The sequence below is a fragment of the Oreochromis niloticus genome, linkage group LG14, assembly GCF_001858045.2.
Source record: "Oreochromis niloticus isolate F11D_XX linkage group LG14, O_niloticus_UMD_NMBU, whole genome shotgun sequence".
NCBI classification, from domain to species: Eukaryota; Metazoa; Chordata; class Actinopteri; order Cichliformes; family Cichlidae; genus Oreochromis; species Oreochromis niloticus.
The window spans coordinates 21197087-21218334 of NC_031979.2; the positions used below are offsets into that span (position 1 = coordinate 21197087).

The 21248-nt window shown below is 39.4% G+C and overlaps 2 protein-coding genes across 2 annotated transcripts; one reads left to right on the forward strand and one right to left on the reverse strand.

The window, feature by feature from the left end:
- Nucleotides 1-1198: 1198 nt before the first annotated feature.
- ppp2r1bb (protein phosphatase 2, regulatory subunit A, beta b) lies at nt 1199-17411 on the reverse strand. The gene is made up of 15 exons (XM_005455794.4): nt 17242-17411; nt 16550-16640; nt 16334-16434; nt 15320-15552; nt 15031-15178; nt 13421-13576; nt 12022-12136; nt 11852-11922; nt 9502-9636; nt 8021-8194; nt 7786-7846; nt 3806-3960; nt 3119-3261; nt 2910-3001; nt 1199-2797 (listed from the first exon to the last, which is right to left on the reverse strand). The coding sequence occupies exons 1-15, from the start codon at nt 17317-17319 to the stop codon at nt 2781-2783; spliced, it is 1770 nt and encodes a 589-aa protein (XP_005455851.1). The 5' UTR covers nt 17320-17411; the 3' UTR covers nt 1199-2780.
- Nucleotides 17412-18301: 890 nt separating this feature from the next.
- med29 (mediator complex subunit 29) lies at nt 18302-20685 on the forward strand. Its single transcript, XM_003450818.4, has 4 exons — nt 18302-18526; nt 19105-19163; nt 19262-19352; nt 20173-20685. Exons 1-4 carry the CDS (start codon nt 18329-18331, stop codon nt 20398-20400), a joined length of 576 nt encoding a protein of 191 aa, XP_003450866.1. The 5' UTR covers nt 18302-18328; the 3' UTR covers nt 20401-20685.
- Nucleotides 20686-21248: the final 563 nt, after the last annotated feature.

Consider the following 21248-nt stretch of genomic DNA (forward strand, 5'->3'; position numbering starts at 1 on the left):
TCTCACTGATTGCATTCTGACTCACAGACTTCTTTCAGTGGTGAAATCATTTCAAGTACTATGACGGGAAATTTCAAGCAGAAGAGCTGAAAGTCATTCTTGATTATTATGGTAGCACTTTGATGCCCTTCTCATAGGTCTCATGAGTGACCCGTTAGACCCCGCCAATTGTCAAAGCAGGCCACCATTATGATGCCTTTTGTTTTTTTAAGGGGGTGGAACAGGTGTTTTCTATAAAATCTTTCCATGGGTACAGTCATAGCCTATAAACCAATGCTGAGGTACCAAAGTCTACTTTGACAATATACACACACACGTATGTATACATATGTGGCAATTTATGACCTTTTTTTCTTTAAACAGCAAATTATGCCCTCAGCTACACTTAGTTATTATAAGCTCTATCTAGTAAGTTACTTATCTTCAGTTTGCTGCAAAATCAGATTGTCAAGCATAGAAACACTAAAACCTGCCACAAAACTGAGTCAATTAGTTTGTAGTGAACAGGGTCCTGTTGGCAATTGCTTGCAATCTTTTTCTGATAATACAGGAATTAACCACTATAAATCATCAAAAAACAAACATCTGTCTTATAAGACTGATATTTGATACGACATATCTGTCTTATCTTTATTTAATATTTGTATTTGGTGTCCCTGTAATGGAATAATATTGCAATATTATGTATCAATACCCACCCCATACTTTCTATCCAGATTGAAGAGGTCTGAAAGCAGGCACAGCCCCCTATGCAGATGGCACAAGAGATCAATGTGATGACTTCAGTCACAGGTCCTCCATCCAGCGGAGTACACTGTAGAACAAAATGGTAGACATCTCTCCTTTCCCATCATCAAAACACTAGATGAGGAATATCTCTGGGAAGAATGGTTCCATCCATCCAGCAGAGGTTTGTAAATACAAAGACAGACCCCCAATAGAGTTTGTACTGGTTTTTCCTTTAATTTGTCACCATTTTTAATAGTAATTTGTATATAAGAAGCTAAACATCCACAGCAGACCTGTGATTTGATTTCAATACAATTTATATTTGAAGAATATTTTAAAGTGGTTCGTCTGTTATTCTCCAAATTGTTTTAATTGGATGATTCCTGTCTTCACCCTGAAGCGGCCAATTATACTGACAAAAAGGACTTCATGTCCTAACTGCGAAGTTACAAAAGAAGGGTACACTGGCTCCTCTGTGTTACTTTATTCAGATCAAGATACAGTAGTACAGCATCCCAATTTAGAAGAGAATTCAAAACAAAAATAAAAGCGCAGTCTTTGTGATACAGGACAATCAACAATCAAGGTTTATTCAAGAACAAAATGAGGAGGGAGGGAGGGGAGAGGAGAGGAGAGGGGAATGGCATAAGGAGTTCAGGGAAAGACAAAAGTTCCTTTTATCAGCACAGACGATACATTTATTCAATCCGCCCATAACCACCCCAGCTCCCACCCCGTAATAAAACATTATGCAGCCTTACGTACACATGCTCCCCGTTCCCCTTCCCACTTTCTTTCAAAGCATGCACTTGTTCTCCATTGTGTAGAGGTTTTTAAGCAACGATTAAAAGTGATGGCCTTTAACGTTTATTGAAAGGCTTTTAAACCTCCTGTTCAGTGGGGAGGAGGAGGAGAGAGGGGGGCACCCAAGCATGGATTTAAGGAAAAAATTGATCGGCTCTAGAGCGCATGGACTGCTGTGGTTGTGCGCTTGCCCCGATAGCTGTAGTCAATTAAGTTGTACGATCCCATTACTGTCAAGACTAATAGTGTCGCTTCCAGAAAACAATGCTGTCTTTTTACACAACATGGCAGGCGAAAACGGTTTACCGGCATATTAAAAGAAAACACAGCTGCTTTCTAAAGTCATTGGCACAAAGATTAAGAGCAATGCTGACATTATATTACAGAACATTACTTCCCATCCTTCCGCGCGTATCAAAAATTACTAATTTGGATGTGGGACAGTTATAAGCAACAATTTACAACTGATCTGGCCCCTCTCCATTACTGACCAACTCAGAGCACAGCAGTCTGGTGGATGAGGAATTACACAGGACATCATTTCTTTAAAACCTTGTAGATTCTAATTCTGTGAAGGATTTCAGAGGAGAGGGGTTTGATTTGGTGACAAAACCAAAAAAATATTTCATAACACCTTGAAAGACCTTTCAATTTCTACTTCTCTGTAGAGCTGCATCTCTGGGAAAAGGGGGGCTGTTTCAAGACGAAGCTCAGGGAAAAAAATTAACAGCTTGTTGCACCATCTGCTGCTAAAACTTTCCATCTAACACTGGGAGAAAAAGTGCTGCAGCACAGACAGTTAGCACAGTCCTAGGTAGCTAACAGAGACGTGGTACGCTGCGGTGACTGCGGCTCAAGTATAACAGCGGCCAAAGGCGTAAAAAGGGAGGAATGTGAGGGGGGTACTGGTTAGCGATGACTAGCGAGTACAGTAGCACATTAGTCAGCATGCACCACTTATTTCAGTTTCATCAACACTTTGCCTTTGTAGAAGCACCCATTTACAGCAAAGAGAAAGGTTAACAAAGAAGCCTATGTGCTATGCCTGGACACGGACACCCATTGGACAGTAAAAAAAAGAAAAGAAAAGAAAGAGGAATAAACATAGGGGAAAAGAAACAAAAAATAAAACTGTTGACAGCTTTCTCTATACATTAACCAGTTGATCCTGAACATCAATAAATATCTTGTAAAAGTGTTGCCTTGACTCAGGTGGGTATCTGGTTAACCCATGTCGGGCTGGCCGGTTATGCTAGCGCCAGAACTGTGTATGAAAGAGAAGATAAGAATGGCAATTTTAGTCATTTTTAAATATATGTCAAATATAACTCAATCTGTTAAATGGTTTTAATACTCAGTGATAGGAAATGACTTACCACTAATGGCCTCCTGGGCAAAGTATTTAACATCCATGTCTGTGTCTGAAGCCAGCTTCTCCAGCACTGGCTTCACTTCTGTTTGAAGGGCACTGGAGGGGACAAAGCGACGACAACATTTATTAGACTCAAAGCTGGTTCTGGATTTCAGACTTTCTCCCTCCACTTTGCAGAGGAAGCACTAAACGCTCAAATTCCAGACAACATACTTGCTGTCGAGGATAGGGCCAATCTTCTGAAGGGATTTTGCCACATTGAAGCGGACGTTGGCCACTTGGTCATTGGACATCTTGAGGACCACGGGTAGCATCTGCTTAGTGGTGATCTCCTGGCCACATGCCTTTGACAAAGCCTGAGACAGAGAATGCAGGAGTTTACCAAGATGACAAAATCTACACGTAAGTGATTTATTTTTTAAGAAGCTCATACACTTCTTTCCTAATAGTGACTGATGCCTTTGTTTATCTTAAGTGAAGAAGGTAGGTGATCCAGATAAGTATACTTGGGTCATATTTTAGCACAGAGCCTAGCTTGCCCTGTTAAAGTTGCTGCGTCTACACTAATAAAACAAAACCTTCATTCCTAAACTGGGCTTTTCCCATGTGCAGTGCAATAAAGTGGATGAGCATTATTGAATCTAGCTTCAATGCTGTGAGTCTGAACCCTTTAAGACATAACAGGTATTCAAAGAGTGCCAAAGAAAAACAAGTTATGTTGAGGCGCTGTAACAGAAGGCAAAGCTGCCACAACAAAACAAACCTCACGATCTAACGATCCACTACGAGAAAGCACTTGGTGACAGCTGGTAGTATAAGAAAAACAACTAAGCCCTTCAAACAAACTTTAAAGGCCATCATGTGCATTCAAGCATAGAGAATAAAGTTCTGTCGACTCACATTGATGCAGAACAGAGTGGTCATCCTGTGGAGGTAATTGGGATCGTTGGCCATACCCAGCACTTTGGGCACGATGGTGTTCTGGGCCCACTCTGCTCCAAACTTCTCCACGAGCTTCATTAGGTTACAGGTCGCTGCCTCACGGATGGCATACACTAGAAAAAACACAACAGCATTCTGTGTGAAAGGTCTGTGTGTGCCGTGTCTCCCTTTCCAGGTCTCTGTGAATCAGCTTGATGGGTAGCTCTTTCCAAACCTGCTTTTCTTGCTAAAAATCCTCAAAGATTACATTCTTCATTTTGCTCGGTGTTTGCAATCCACAATTTTAAAATCTTGCTTGTCATTATAGTAACTTTGCTCCTCAAATCTATTTTGTTTGAGTGTCCTGAAATAAGACAAACTCTTATCCTTCATGCTAAGATTTTGTTGTTTTTTTAATAACAAACAAGTGTCTAACGGCCTTTACATAGCAGATATATAAAATCCATGCTTTAAAAAATACTTGTCTGAGTCATCTATTCTTAATGCAGCAGTTTACAGTTTGGAGCATCAACTCTTGGAGTAAAGCATGAAATTCTGTCTGCTGCCGCTTTCTTGTGACAACTGGATGAACCGAGAATCTCAGTTTCTTCCATTTCCTGTTTAGAAACATCCGGACCAGCTCATCACTGCTTGACGTCAACTTCATTTTTGTCCACAGCGCATTTATGGAGGACAGATTTTCTGCTAAAACGCACATGTTAGGTGTGTAATGGCCTCAACACTTTGCTAACATACTGCTTGTTTTACACCTCTTTAACAGACAGAGCGGCTGTGCTGGGATCAGAGTGTGGCCCTGTCCTTACACAGGACACACTCAGGTTCAACAATGAGTGTGGGTTAACACATGCTTCAGGTTATATATAAACATCCATGTAGTGTGACAAAATATGCCATGCACACAGTTGTACTGATTTCAGTGGGAGTGAGTGCGTCCATTAGTGTGAGAGATGGCCGACTTAAAAAGGTGACTGAAATTCTCTCTGGGCACTGGTATAAACTGCAGAGCCCCGAGGCAAACAAGACTCATCATACTGAACCAATTTGGTCAAGGGAACAGTAAGAGCTGTCTGCTTGCGAACATCTTCGAGCTGGACAATAAAAATCAGGGCGATAATTGCACGCACACACAAGCCAGAAAAACACGCCCTCAAAACACATTATTATGTGATGACTAACTTACTATAATTGTATCTATTCTGTTTTGGTTACATCTCATCTGGACAGCCATCCTTTTAAGGCCAGAAGGTTACTCAGCCAACACATGCAGGCCATTACTGTGTCTTCTCTGTGACAATTCAGATCTTTGTTACTGAAGGAGCCTTCTTTTGATTTATCCACCTCATTGCATATTTTAAATCTGTAGCCAGGAAATGTAAATACAGCTGCCAATCTTGTTATAAATACACCCAAGAGCATTTCAGCAGTTGCGTTGTTGGCCAAAGCTACACTGGTTGTGAAGAGAATCTTCATGATATTTCACAACCACAACATCCATGAAGATTTGGTTACATGCATGTCCATCAGTGAAGTCTGACATACATTTTAAAGTTACTGTAATGAAAGTATAAAATGTCTCATCCATTGTTTTACCCCATTGTTAGATTATATGCAGTATCTACAATACATTCAACAAAAATTACATATTTTATTTATCAGCATTATTGACAATTATGACACTACATCTTTTATTTCAAATAGAATTTAGAGCAATAAAGCGATAAATAGAAGAACTCACTGTTAGAAATTAGATTAATGGTATTTGTATGCTGTGTGGAAAAAAATGGAAAATACACAAATAATTTTCTCTGTAATTAAGCCGGTGAGGGAAAGATTCTGGGCTGATTCCTGTGCTCCCGTCTTTCTCTGAAGGGCTTACGTAAGTGTGGCACAGCCCTAACCCCAGCCATAGACATACACACAGACACACACAGACACACACACAGACACACACACGTAGAGAAACTCACACCAGCAGCATTCCAATGATGTAACCCAGCTGGCCCTTTGTCCTCAACAGAGAGCGTGTCTCTCTCTAATTGGAAAACTCAATGTCAAAAGAACACTACATACTCAGTGAAAACTTAATGCATACCACAAATATTCTAGGTTATAAATACAGTTGGGTGTGTTGTGAAGTTCTAAGGATAAACAGCTCTTTCAGCGTTTGAATAAGGATGATTGTTTCGCAGAACCGTTTAAAACTACCGGGAAGAGAAAGACCCCAGGGCAAACATGCACAGATAAACACACACAGACTTGCTCAGTGACCCAACAGGGATTTTAAAGTCCATTAACAACAGTAAAAATCCAAAGCTAGAACTGCAGGCTGTTGTATAGAAAAACAAGGTTAACTGACGTAACGAAGTATGACAGAGTGGCTGAACTGTTCTACGGGGATGCAAACAGCGAAGGGTGACAGCATCGCATGGACAGAGTAAAATGCTGCTACAGCTAGGAGGGTCTGAGGGCAAGCTCCCCTGGGAGCAAATTTTCAGAAAAATTCTCTTTACAGGCTTTCTGTGTGTTACATAAAACACAATGTGAATCGATAACAGTGGGAGATAAATACGTCAACAAGACCCGTTTAAAAAAATATACTGGAAATAATAGTATACAATTATCCATCAGGATAAAATTATTAAAAGCTTCCAACAGGACTCCGTTTACCTCATTTCTGTGTATCTGCTTCAATTTCCGGTCAGTGCAAGTCTTTGTGCCGACAACTGTTTTCACTCAAGGTTCTAGATTCTCTTTTTCTTTGTTTTCTGTTTCACTGAGTGCGTGCAGCTACTCACGCAAAGCAGAGCGAATGGAGAAGATGGGTTAAGATAACGTTTCTTAAATTGACTGAAACTTGCTACGTGACTGAGTGCAATGAAAGAGGAGCCCTTGAACTGTGCAGATGAGCTGAAAAACCAATAGAAGAACTGCTGTGATTAACACAACATAGCAACTCGAAATCACCCAAGATCTGCACAAATGTAGATGACTCCTTGTGTCAAAATGGGAAATAAGAGGCTCTATATACCGTTCTATTGTGACACAAGATCTGACAACTTCTCAACCATTGTACTAGATGATTTAGTTCTTTGCTGACTTACAGCTGTACTACTCTACAGATGGAGAGTCTCCAATGGTATGTACAAAACACCTGCAGATTGTCTCATTCCATCTCATCCCTTCTTTACCCTGAAACTTCCTCACTTCCATCCTCTAAGCTTATTAGTCTCTTCTCTCCAACAATCTCTCTGACCTGGTCATAAAATAGTATCAGACTGGTAAGAGGACCTCTCTAAACTGCGTGCAAAGTTCAGTTAGAGAAATTAAAGAGAATCAAAATACAACCGTGTGGATATATAATGGTGAAATTCATAAAGGAATAAGCAGCTCCTACTTACGTGTTTAAAAAAAAAAGAAAGAAAGAGCTAGTCTATGATAAAAGTATCATAGTGCTACAGAGCACTGACAGCCAAAGCAAATAACATGCCACTGGGAAGAGGCGAGAGAATTAGGGGCATTGCCACAGTAAGTGCAACCCTCCTGCAGCGAAAACTAGAAAACGAGGACAATTTTCAGGCTCAGATTTGTATTCATAGGATAAAAGGGGTGTTCCAAAGAAAGCTGCCCATTTAAGCATCTGTTTAAGCAGCGTCTCATAAGTTCGCCAAGTTGGCAACAATGACGTGAACTGAAGTGTGAAGATCACTGCTGTGAGTGAGAAGGGTGTCAGGCACCAAAGCTGACTGTATGTATTTCCATATATTAATATAAACAAATATCCAAATCCCAAAATTGAAAACCTAATACCTCCCCAACAAACAAATATGCAAACAGTCAAATACTCAGCTCCACCTTAAGACCCAACAGATAAAGTATCATTCTATGATGATGATAGTACATCAATCTGACAAACTTTGAAACCCATAACAGCACCTTACCATGGTCAATAAGCCAAGCCATACAAAGGGTATTGAGCTTCTCGTCAAAGAACTCGACTCCCTGCAGGAAAAAGGATAAAATATAATCACAACCATTTCCTGGTTATCTACAGTCAAATTGGGCCTGATAGCATTTTAGCTAATATTGGTGTTTTTACACATGGTGTTAATTAAGGATGACATTTAAAACATGTTATATGGCTTGCAGCTGTCTTTCCTAGACTCCACGACTCACCAGCTGTCCTGCCAGCAAGGGCATGTACTCTATGATGGCAAGGCGAACCCTCCACTTTGCATCTTCTGCCAACTCCACAATGGCCGGCAGCAGTGACTGAGAGAGCTGTCGTATGCCAATCACCTCGTTCACACAGTCAAGGTTGGAGATGATGTTCAGACGCACCTCAGGGCACTAAAACAGACGAATTACGAGGGATAGGTTAAGGTCATGCCAGCCTACTGTCATCAAATTCTGATTCATTTAATAATCGAAAATGTAAAACTTTTTAACCTACATATTTTACACTTAGGAAAAAAAAAAAAAGACCAATCACATATTATGTATCCAACAACCCCATCAAAAAAGGCCAGACTGCCAAGAGGTTATGTCTTACAAAGCGCACCCAATGTTTATTATAAAGAGCCTGAAATTAAAGCTTGCATTTGTTCAGCTTTGAACAGGATATTAACTGGAACAGCAAAAGTACACAGCTAAACTTTTTAAATCAACATACTTTAAACTCCAGAAGCCACAAATTGAAGAATGATTTGACACATTCAGTCACACTAACTTAAGGGGACAGAGCAGTAGTGAAATCTGCACAGTGTCTCCCTTTTCTCAGATAAATGTACTTTGATTTGAAATTTGCAAGTCAAAGCTGTCAGTTTAGACGTTAATCTAATTAGTCACTTAGTCTTGTGTTTGTGCCGTGAGGAAAATGGGCCGTCTTTAAATAGGACTAGAGGAAGAGAGTTGAGGAACTTAAAGCATAAGCCTTCCAAAACATTGATACACGTTTGTCTCTGACCTGCCAAACTTGTCTCTGATCTCAATATTCACTGATGTAATGGGACAATGTATTAATTTGGGAAAATGTGAGTGAGCTATTCTTCTACACGAACCTAACACACTTAGAGGAACAATGTAAATCAATATTCAGGAGCTAAAACACGGCTCACATTAACCTAATACAGAATCAGGACTGCTCTACAATTTGATTCTTGCAGCAGCTTCTTTGAAAAATGATTAGAAAAGTAATACTGACAGTTGCAAAAATAACTCGGATGTTAGACACACAACCCTACCTCCTTTAATCAGCAAATATCCACAATTATTCCTTATTACTGAAAATACAATCAGAATGCATCAAGCAGTAACCCATTTGGCTAAGCTGTGTCTGACTTAATTATGCTTTTCTCCAGACAGCAGCCAATCAGTCTTCCAATTGTAAGGTCTCAGTTAGGCTGCCAACTGCATGAATCATCCTCCTACCCAGCCAGGTGGCAGCCAGGTACATCTGGTGGCTGCGGCTAAGTGGCTTTGCTGTCTCAGTCGTGCTGATCACAGAAGGCCAAAGAACTTGGTCAAATTGCGCTGCCTTGTAAGAAGCTTTTGTTTACAGTGGTACCAAACTACAACCGTGCCTTCTGGATTTCCAAAGCCAGCTGTCTAATATAAAGAAACTGGGGTCCACAATTAAAAATCTGCATTTCCTTTACCTCGTCCTTGAGCTGAGCCAGAAATAGAGGCAGTAAGTGCTCTATTGTGTTGTCCTTGCCCAGGATGGTTGAAAGTCCCATAATGACTGAGGCCAGAGCCGATTTCACATGCTGGTTGGTGTCTGAAACAAGTTCCTAATGGAGGACGGGAAACACAGGAGACAGAGAGATCAGCCCAAACAAATAGTTAAGACAAAGTATGTAAATAAACATCAAGACCGCTGCAATGGCTCATATTTGCAACGCAGCACACAAGGAGCCTATAATCGACCTGTGTGTAAATACATGGTAAAGTGAACTTAATACTAGTGAGAATTACAGTCATTGCATCTAACAACTGTGGGTGGAAAAACTTAAAATGTGATGTAGACAGAAACAGAAATGGGTGTACATAAACAAGCAAAGAAATCGCTTGTTATCTAAATGCTCATGTTTACTTGTGTTTTCAAACCAGTATCACATGGAAGCCTTTAATGAACTATAAAACCTTTGAAAAATTATTTTTCCCTTCCCAGAACATACAAATATATCAGCACACCAGGCATTTCAATCTACCAATAAAATCAACTCCGCAGTGGGAGTGATGGTATGTGTGTGCCAAGTGCCCGTGTTATGACGTTTATTACATTTTTCCAGGGAAGTGTTTTTGTTGCTACCTGGATGGCTTTTCCCACTGCTGTATGTATGTTTACAGGACAAACACAGACTTCTTATGACAGTCATGCAGCTTTCTCTCTTTCAAACACACACACATTAAAAAAAAAAAAAAAAAAAAAGTACAGTTCCAGGAATTCCACTGTGAGGCTACCTGTATTTCCACTACCCTTAGTGACACAATAGTTAGTTACAACACAATAGTGCCACCTGCTGCTTAAAACTTGAACAACACTGGCATGTACAGTCTATACAACATAACCGCAAAACATAAGGCCTTGATGTCAATTTAAAGTAATTCAGACATTTGCTTCCAAACAGATTAAACAAATAAATGATATATTCTAGAGAATATAAGAGATATGGATGCCACCTTTTCAACATCATGACTTCATGACAGTGTAACCATATTTAACCATTATCTGCCCCAAACACTACATTATAAGATCTAGAGCTCATTAGAATTAGATTCCCCTGCTATTCTTACAGACTACGGCTTTACTGTTAACTATGTCTTTATCTGAGAAATAGATCTTCCCTGCAGAAACAGCTCGGTGCTCTTATTCAAAATTCTTAGGTTTAGACGAACAAATGTTTTACTTTTTGTGAAGGTGATGGCAGACTAAGGGTCACCAACCAAACCTGTCTGCTCAGTGAACACTTTACACAAGATAGTCTCTTTTTTTCCTCTCTCCACAGGAGACAACTAAGATTCAAGGATTATCCACACTTTAAATCTGAATGTAGCTGAACCGACTACATCCTTCCCCATCCTGCCAGGTGATACAGCTGGCAAGGTATACATGCAGCCAGGCATCAAAGATCGTTCATATCTACACTATGCAACCAGCCAGTTTGGTCGAAAGAACTTAAGTTTGTATATTTAGGCTGGTCAGAGAGCTGACAATTACTCCTTTAACAGACACGCCTCTGGTACTTTAGAGGATATTTTTTCCCTGAAACCATTATTATTATTATTATTATAATCATTTCTGTTGCTGCTCCCACATGTGGCTGTGTGGTTTAAACCACATTTTCTGTGGTTTGACCAACTCAGAACACATTTATTAATCCTTCACAAAAACTTTAAAAGCTCTCTTGGTTAAAGAAGTTAGTGGGCATCTTTGAGCATCTCATGGTCTGCTGCCCCTACAGATTGCAGTCACACAACAGGCGCTTTGTTTTCTGCATGTGGATGCTGTCCATTTGATTTGCATTTATGGTGTAGTCTGATCAAAGCACACCATATTTACAATGTTTCAATTTTCCTTTTGATCCAAATACTTAACTATGAAAATAAATAAGGTTTATTTTCATTGTTTTGACCACATGTAAAAATCTCATCAATTGCTAAAATCTGGGAAGAAGCTGGGAAAAATTCAGTCTTTATGGGTACGCTTGCAGCTTTAAACATGCATTCAATTTTAAGAGGACCTTGGTGGCTCCACTGCCCTACCAGAGTCCTAATAAGCACATTTATCTACAGCAAGGACATTTCAGTGTATAACAATGCTGTTAAAGTCAGCAAAATAAGACAAGCAGGTACCGCAACATCATATGCATTCGAAAATGCTTCAAGGGAAAAATAAAAAGATAAGCTTTTATTTGTTTTTCTTGCTTTACCAGTGAACACAAAACTCTTGTCTTACTGACAAGAAATGTCACACTGCAGCTAACAAGTTTTTTTTTTTTTTACCTTGACGCAGGGCAAGATGTGAGTCATGATGATCTGCTCACGATTGTCCTCTGGAAGGTTCTCACAGAATTCTAACAAAGGGAAAAATACATCATCAAAATATAGAAAGCAATGGTCAAGAGGCTGAATCAAGTTCGGCCAGTGCGATTCATTTTAGGAAAATCTCCCACCTTTGACTTTGTTGGCTGCAGCCGCACGGACCTCAGCTTCACAGTCCTTCAGAAGATTCTGGAAAGCTGGGACCAGGTCGTTCTTTGTGATCTCTGGGCCCACTGCTTTCTGGAGCTACATTCAGACAGAAATCAATTAATCTCCATTTACTACGTAAGCATGTGAGACAATTCCCAGTGTGTTCCAGTAAAAAGGTTACTGGAAGATACTGGGAGGTTTTAATGTGGCTAAAAGTTCACATTGTGATATTAGGAGCAAACAACCTGACTCAAAATTCTCAACACTGATAGTTAAGAGGTTTCAATGAATATTAAGATGGAAATAAACTTTAAGATTTCTATGTATAAACCAGAATAATTTTTTTTATGTATGTGTCATGGCCTGGGTCTATCACCTGGCACCTTATCCTCTTGATTTTGCTGACCCTGTATAGCCGTGTATTGCATGGATGCATGTGTCAAAGCTGCAGTCTTGCTAAATCTTCGGCTTGACTGGAAACTGACTTTTTAAAATGTACAATACTTAAATCTTTTCTGCTGCTACTTATAATCTGATTTATTTGCACAGACACGGGTAAAACTCAAAATGGCCTCTGAAATAGGCCTGTTCAAGCTAATACATATTTACTACACATTTTTCCTAAAAACAAATGTTTTTTTATTAGTTCTAGAACTTACTAAATAGATCAAAAACATGGTGTTATTGTAATGAAGATGCAAAGCTAAAGCTCCAAACAATACAAATCTTAATTAAAGCCCACTGGTAAAAGATTTTAATTAGTAATGTTTGTGGGCTAATTTATACTTGTGTCACCTTCATAATAAAGCTCAATAAAGTTTTGCAGCTGCACAGATTCTTTTGATCAAAAATGGCTCAATGACCTAGTTGAATGCATGTGATTAGTTGTGCCCACAGCAGAATGGCAACAAAGAACTTTAATTCAGCTCAAGTCTAAGAGAGCCACCTTGAAATCTCTCCATCCTGTTTTTGCTCTTAGTATTTTTTCTGAAGGTTCTGACAGGAAATTAAGATTTAATCTCAGCTACTTGTTTGAGGATGTCGGGTTTGTTAATCATTATTATTCCAATGACATCTTTGCTCAGTTAATGTGCAGCACAAATGTTTGGACAGGGGTGGTTTATTTAATGATGTGATGTCAAACAATTCTTTGAAAGCACTACATGTGTCTAAACATTTATCAAAGAAATACAGCAGGTTAACAATGAAATATATAAACCTTTTACTGTTGTTGGTTTTATATCCAGTAAAAGAAAAACAGTCAACTTCACTTCAGAATTACTCTATATCAAAAAAGTGCCCTATTTAAAGTTAGCTTTAAACAGAATTTCCAAAATGTTAATTCTACATTTAAATCAAAGAAGAAGTTTTTCGGTTTACCTCAGAGAACTTGTCAGCAACCATGTAACGGACCCTCCAGGACTTATCTTCTGCAGCCTGACGTAGGGTTGGCATCACCAAGGTCTCCAGATCCTCCTGAGGCAGCAGAGTGGCAATGCTGACACAAGCCTCCACTGCAAGCAGCCGCACTGAGTCCTGATGGAGAAAGATGGGATCAGTTTGGCCTCCCAACAGGCAACGACACCAAGAATGGACTACAGGGCTCGCAAAATTTCAAAATCCCTGGTAGCCCTTCGGGCAGGCATTCTTCAGTTTTTGGTAGCCCAAAATAAATGTAAGTAGCCCGAATAAAAAAGAGAGCAATTTTTTAATGTTTTGTTTCCTTTACAATATTATACATTAAAGTATAATATTGTAACGGAAACAAAAATTAATCAGAAAGTTGTTAAAATACAAATCACAACAACTGTATAAAAATTACAGTCATCAACTCAAATACTTGTTTCTAATTGAACAGAAATTTCTATGAACTTGTAAGAACTGTGTAGAACATGAATCAGTCTGTGTCAGATCCTGAATCTGAAATTTCCACTGAAGTCACGGGTAAGGGGTAAGTGGAACCAAGATCTAGGACATTTGCTTTTTGAAGTTTGCATAGACTGCTAAATTTGGCCAATAGTGGTTCACTCTTTGCAACATAGTACGCTTTTGAAAGATTTTTCAGGACTTCTTCTTGTGCTTGGTTTATTTTTAGTATGTTTTTTGCAATTGCTGTTTGTTCTGGGAAAGATATTGCAGACTGGGCAATAATACATTTCTTGCATTTCTCATGGGTTCTGATGGAGTCTTTCTTAAAATTACTGGTCCCAGTTACAAAGGCGCTTGTCGACTCAAATGAAATGAAACTCACGACACACCCGGCAGAGCATCATGTTATTTAGCTTGTCATATTCCAGCCACATAAATTCTTTTGTCCATGAAACCAAAAAACCTGCGCTTTCTTTTTGCCTCATAGTCTGATTTGTCATAACTTTTCCGTTTTGTGGTAGGCTTTTATTTGGCTGCCCCTTCTTCACCCTGACCTGTCTTATTTGGCTCAGCAGAACGAAAATACCGGCGGAAATCCATCTGCTTTTACACACGTACTTACATAACGGTCAGCGATTCTCTGCGCAATCAACCTCTCACATGTTTAAGCTTGCTGTGGGAGATTTCACTTGTCACGTTTGAATAGTAGCTAATGAGTGATAAGACAATGTCAGAGGAATTGGTGCGCAATTAATCGTCACTCACAAATCAGTGCTGCCGCTCTCTACACACCGTTTGCGCGATCGCAAAGTTAAAGTGAAAGCAACAAACAAGCGCAAATTCAAATGCAATTTCAATATGTCACATATTGACAGTGGCTCATCGATGCCAATGACATAATTACTCAGCTACATTTGCGAAAGAAAATGCAAAAGCATTGACACATATTTTTCCTTCCTATGATAGCCCGACGGGCAGGGCTGAGATGGATTTTGGTAGCCCGACTGGAAAAATCGCTAGCCCCGGGACGTCGGGCTAGCGATTTTGCGAGCCCTGGACTACCCAAAATAAGAACACTGCAGTTCAATGGATTTTTAAAAATTTTTTTTAAGTGTTCATACCTGCTCATCAGAGGCCAGGGCAGTGAAAAGGGAAATTATGTCACTTTTTACATACTCCAGCTCCAGGACTTTGGCAAATTCCCCCAGTTTGGATGCTGCAGCACGACGCACCATAGGAGTGTCATCTGAGCACAAGGTGCGAAAATGCCTAGAAATAACAACAAACATCAAATGAAATCTTGTTAGAAGACTAAATCAACCACCAAATGACTCATTACAAGCAAATAAGTTAAGAAAAAAGGATTTGGAGCAATTTAAAAATCTGTCCCCTTTTCAAGAAGCCACTTACTGGCGAATCTCAGCCTTGACGGTGCTGGAGACACGAGGATAACAGACGCTAAAGAGGCCACAGGCAGATGTGCGAGAAGTGAACCAGTCACCACTGGCCAACCGCTTCACCAAAGGCTCAAAGTGGACCTCCAGGTCAACTGGAGAGTGCTCCTGAGAGATCTTTCGCAGGGACTCCACAGCTTTGTCTCTGACTACTGTCTCTTCCACTGTAGCTAGGCTCTCCAGAGGAGGCTAAACATCAAGAAGAAATAAGTGGAGATCAACTTAATCCACACTGATGATGGAGAAGCATCACACACAAACATCTCACAAAAACTCTATATAGCAAATATGATACAATAGGCATTAAGGGGTTACTCACAATGAATCTCTAGATGCTACATAAATACTAACAAATGACTGACTGTATAGGATTGCTTACAGTCTGAATTTAGAAAATGTACCTTTGAACAAACTGAAAATTTACACAAGGTTGCGATATAACAATTATATAGAATATGATGTACTGCTAATTCCAAATTTAAAATCTCTATACAGTGAACAAAGGAAAGTTAACAAAATCATCAAATCTGAAGAGCTGAAATGTCAGTCGATTACTTTTATTTTTGTCAGCACAAACATGATCATCTCTGATCCTAAGTCCACAGGTCAGTCCTATGTTGAAACTGTTAAGCTGAGGGACTGATGTAATTGTGTCAACAGTTTGTTATTACTAGTCTAAAACCAGTAAATGAACTGTGTGGGTTAAGATGTGTTTAGATACTACCTTTTGTGTCCTAGTGCAACCTCATATAACCTGACTTTAACGTTAGCATTTGGCACACTTGTGAAAAATACGTTGTTGATGCAAAGTTCATGAAAACACTGTATGTGTAATAAATTGACTTTTACATAAACTAGCTAAAACTAATGAAATATCATTACAGAGGTCTGAAAGATTTAATATAATGGGGAATGCATCTCCTTGAAGCATGTGTTTACAAAAACGATCATCTGAAGCTTGTAGACTTACCAGAAGACAGTGGACATACTCTGGACCTCCCACCAGCATAGTGAAATTGCCAAGCTGTTCAGCCAATGCCAAAAGCACCTCATCTTCATCATAGATGGTGTCTGAGGGTGAGAGAAGGACTGTAAATCTAAATGTGGATTACTGGCAGCCTCAGCAAATACAAGGCCCAGTTTAAAGTGCAACACATTCAGCGCTTTAATATAAAACTTTTATTACCTGTGAGGAAAGGGAGGAGTTCAGTGCGGGTCCTCTCTACACCCAGGGCCAGAGCAATAGTGGACAGCTTCTTGATGCTGTTCAGACGCAACTGGAAGCAAAATGGAAAACAATTCAGAAACCCTGAGCCAATAACAAAATAAATAAATAAATACATACAACCCTATAATTCATACTGCTAACCCAAAAAAACGTATTACTGTTATCACCTGGTTTAAAATTGCGTCACAAGTTGCTAACTTAAGCTACCCAGCGTTTCAAATTGTTTGCTAGAAGACAAAGCTTTCCATTGACTGATAGGAATAAATTGCGTGATCAGCCGTGATCTATACCCACTGCGGCCTCAAACGCCCCGCTGTTGTGATTCCTTAGTTGAACGCTCATTCGGCTAGCTTGGCTAGACATTAGCTAGCAGCTAAATGAATGACCTAGTTTGTCAATCTTCGTGATAATATATTAAAATGTACATCTGCGTAAAAAACAACTCAAAGAGCGGTATATTACTGTCGACAACAAACTAGACTAGCCGGGTAGGGTGGGCCCGGCAGAAAATTCCTGATAGGCCCAGACCGGGAACGTTACTTAGCATATTTGCTAGATAGCTAGCTAACAATCTGACGACTAAGAAATTATGCCAAACGCTTTGATCTTTAATATAAAAAAAGAAATATTATTAAAATCAGGGTTCCTACCTGAACGTCCTCATTTCGCAGTTCATCAATGAGAACGGCGATAGGGTAAAGAGAATCGTCTCCATCAGCTCCTGCCATTTTGGATACTGTTGCAGTTATCGAATGGCGCTGCGGTGCTACACTACGGGGTTTCTGCCAGAAAGCAGCAGCTGCAGGGCCCTCCCCTCCTCGGAGCTTGCTTCTTCTTCTACCTTTGGCGACTTTCAAACCAGCCTAGCGGTGTTTTATCGCCACCTACTGGACTGGAGAATATTACGATAAACTAGGGTTGGTTTGTTTTTTAGCTGAATCAATCTCTCTTTCCTCCCCTTAACGACCTCTTTTTTCTTCTTTAAACTGCTTATTTAGGAGGCGGATCACCTGCCTCTATATCACCCTATCCTCAGCATCTCTCGTCATTACATCCATGAATCTTCTCTGAGGTCTTCCTTATTTGTTCCTGCTTTGCAAAGCCTGTAATTTTTTTTAAGTCAGTGATACAATCATTGGTACAGAAAATACATTAAATATTGCAAAATAAAAATTGTATGTTTATGTAAATTAACGAAGAACCACGGAAAACAAACTAAAGTATTATTACAATTAATAAAAACAGTATCTCTGGGAATGAACAAGGCTGTACATGTAGTTCAAAATAATCAAGACTGTACAACAGCGTATTAGGGCCACAGAAGGTAGGAAAAAACTAAGGGACAGGGCGTGGGGAGTGTAAAACAACAACAGCTCTTTTACATTAAAGTGGCAAATTGATACACAAAAGCTATCACCTAACCTAAATCAGTCTGTTATTTTGTTCTGAATGGACCCATTTCTTTACAAGGTCTCTTCAAAGTCTGGAAGTTTATAATAATGTGGTGACTCTGTGCTAAAATCACAAGTATTTGTTTGTCGCTTAATCCAATTAAAATGTAAGGTGCCGCTTTAATATAGAAAATTTTGAGTTTTTTGTTTGTTTGTTTTTTATTTATTTTATACCCCTCCCTGCCCTCTTTGCCCCTAACTTCAGTGGCCCGCTTAAGAATTACTTTTATTTTGAAAATTATAGAACCGGATATTTTTCCGGATATTCTAATCATAGCAGAACAAGATGGCGTCTCAGCAGCCGCAACCAGGAGGCTCGATGTCTCAGGCCGGATTACAACAACAGCCTGCTTCAATGCAGCAACAGCAACAGCAGCAGCAGCAGCAGCAGCAACAACAACAACAACAACTGAGTCAACAGCAAGACTTTGACCCAGTTCAGAGATTTAAGATGCTTATACCACAGCTAAAGGAGAGCTTACAGGTAACTGCTGCGCATGTAGCTGGCTGAAGATTGAATAGCTTAACTTGCTAACGATTTCCCATCCCAGACAATGAAATCTACAACCCTCACATACTGTTCACTTTGACATTTAACAGCAGTAAAATAAAAAAACAAAAACAAAAAAAACAAATTTAATTCTTTTAGCCAGAAATTTGAGAACTTTCCCGAAAGTCACCCAGTATACATAAAAATATATTTTCTAATTTGATACTGTTGCACAGGTGCTTCAAATTTTTGTACAATGACGTTAATCCCGATCTATTGTGGTGGATTTTAGATCCACCAGTGTGGTTCTACAATTAAACTGTGATTTTAGTGAATCTTGAAACCGTGAAACTGTACATCCCACGCCTCTTGGTGTGTATTTTTATTATTTCTTTAGTATTATTTATGTTCTTTGAAACATTAATAAGGATCGTTAGTCACTAATTCATTATTATTCAAAATCTGTTGTAGACACTTAGGAAGGAATTCTTTGCCTGGCTCAATGTTGATCTGAAACATTCTGTGAAGGTGTAGAATGTGAATAAAATTTACTTTACTTCTTTCCAATGCAGAATCTAATGAGAATCGCCTCCCTGAATTTGGCATATAACACGACGATTGACAACGGCATGTAAGTAGTGTCGTTTGTGGCAACCTCTGATCTGTATGTCTGTGTCAAGCAGCCTTCTGATTCATTTCCATGTGTGTCTTTTTTTCCTTTTGGTTTAGCAAAAGCAGCGACACTTCAGTGACAGTTCAGCGCTTTGACAAAAGCCTGGAAGAGTTTTATGCCCTTTGTGATCAACTTGAGCTGTGTTTGGTAAGATTGAAACAAACAAATGCTCCATCATGGAATAAAAACAGACATCATTGTGATATGTTTTAATGACTTAAACGGATGAAAAAGAACTTAACTCAAGACTGACTATTGACAAAAGCATTAAAATTAAAGAAGAGTTATCAGTCAAATCTAAAAGTGTTCAATTGTGTTGAACAAATCTAGCATGTACAGTGGTCCCTCGCTATAACGCGGTTCACCTTTCGCAGCCTCACTGTTTCACAGATTTTTTTTGTGCAATTTTCAATGGGTTTTTTTTTTTTTGTGCAATTTTTTCTTTTTTTTTACTTTACAGCGCATTGTGTTTTGTCCTGATTCGCTGTAGACCATTGTCAATCAATCTCGTGCCGTGTCTCCTGTACAGTACAGAATGCGTCCAGCTTGTCAAATTTACATAAATCTTCTATCGCTAGCCGTATAACTCTGAGGTGCTGTACTGTATGTTTGTAAGTTTTCTCCCCAACAAACAACAATGTCGACGAAACGTTTTGCACCATCAAACGCAACCGCGGGTGACTTTGGTTTCATTCTATAACACTGAACTTATTTTTTTATGAAGGTTTGAACTTTGAGCGTGTTTAAACAAGAGAGAAAAGTGTGAAAATGTTCGTGCCTGTCTGAAAAAAGTGTATAAAGTGTGTAGTGAGGGGGTTTACAGCCTTAAAACATCTATAATAATTGTAAAAAAGTAAAGCTGTCACTTATTTTTAGAATGTAACTCCCGCGATAAACGAGGGACCATTGTACTGTATCTACACTTAAGATTTCCTCCACAAACTGAAATTTTCTGTTCTCTATGCAGCGACTGGCATACGAGTGCCTCTCACAGAGCATCGACAGTGCCAAACACTCACCCAACCTGGTCCCAACAGCCACCAAGCCAGACACAGTCCAGACAGAGTCCATGTCATATGCCCAGTACCTCGGCATGATCAAATCTCAGATCTCCTGTGCCAAAGATATCCACAACGCTTTGCTGGAGTGTTCTAAGAAGATTGCAGGAAAGGGACAGCCTCAAGGAATCATGTAGATTTGGACTGATGGTTACAGCTCTTTATGCACCAGGTGTTTTGTAAAAGGTGACAGAATTGCAAAATATTTACTTCTCACTTTCATGCTACATTGGCCATGATGATGATTTATGTCAGCAGGTCAAAAGGTCATGTATATTTGGTGGAGCGTGAAGTTGTGTTTTTGCCACCACTTTGTAATTCTGACAGACGTTATGTTGGAAGATGACCAGCAGGTGGCGGCAGAGGCGCAGGTGAAGTCTTTTATAACACATTTGTATTCGCTAATAAAATCTTTCTACTTATGTTTTCTGTTTATTCAAGGTGCACAAGTGGGGGGGGGGGGGGGGGGGTTGTCATTTATTAGCATCTTATGTATTTATGTAATGATTGAATTTTAAAATGTTAATAGAGCAAAAAACCCACTAGAACAGATTAGCTTTGCATGCAGGAGCCACAATGACTGTAGAAAAAGATTCTAAAAACAGCAAATGGATTACAACGTGTTTAATTTTGTCTTCAGTAAAGTGCTTTGATAAAGAAATAAAGTTAAAGAGCCACTGGGATAAAATGACCATCCTAAAGATACTCACATTCAGCGAGTAAAAGCTGAGGTCTCTGTCCTCTGACAGAATGGTAGCTTATTTTAAATAGGAATAGTTCTCCAGGCTTCTTGAAGGACATTTAAAGCTCTACTCCTTTTCTCAGTTCCCTGTCAAGATGATTCCCACACTGGTGTGGTTGTAGCACAAATCATCTACTAATTGGAAGGTTTGTGGTTTGTTCCTTAGCTTCTCTGGTCTGTGTGCCGAAGTATCCTTGGGCAAGGTGCTGAACCCCAAGTTGCTCTATGAATGTGAATGTTGGT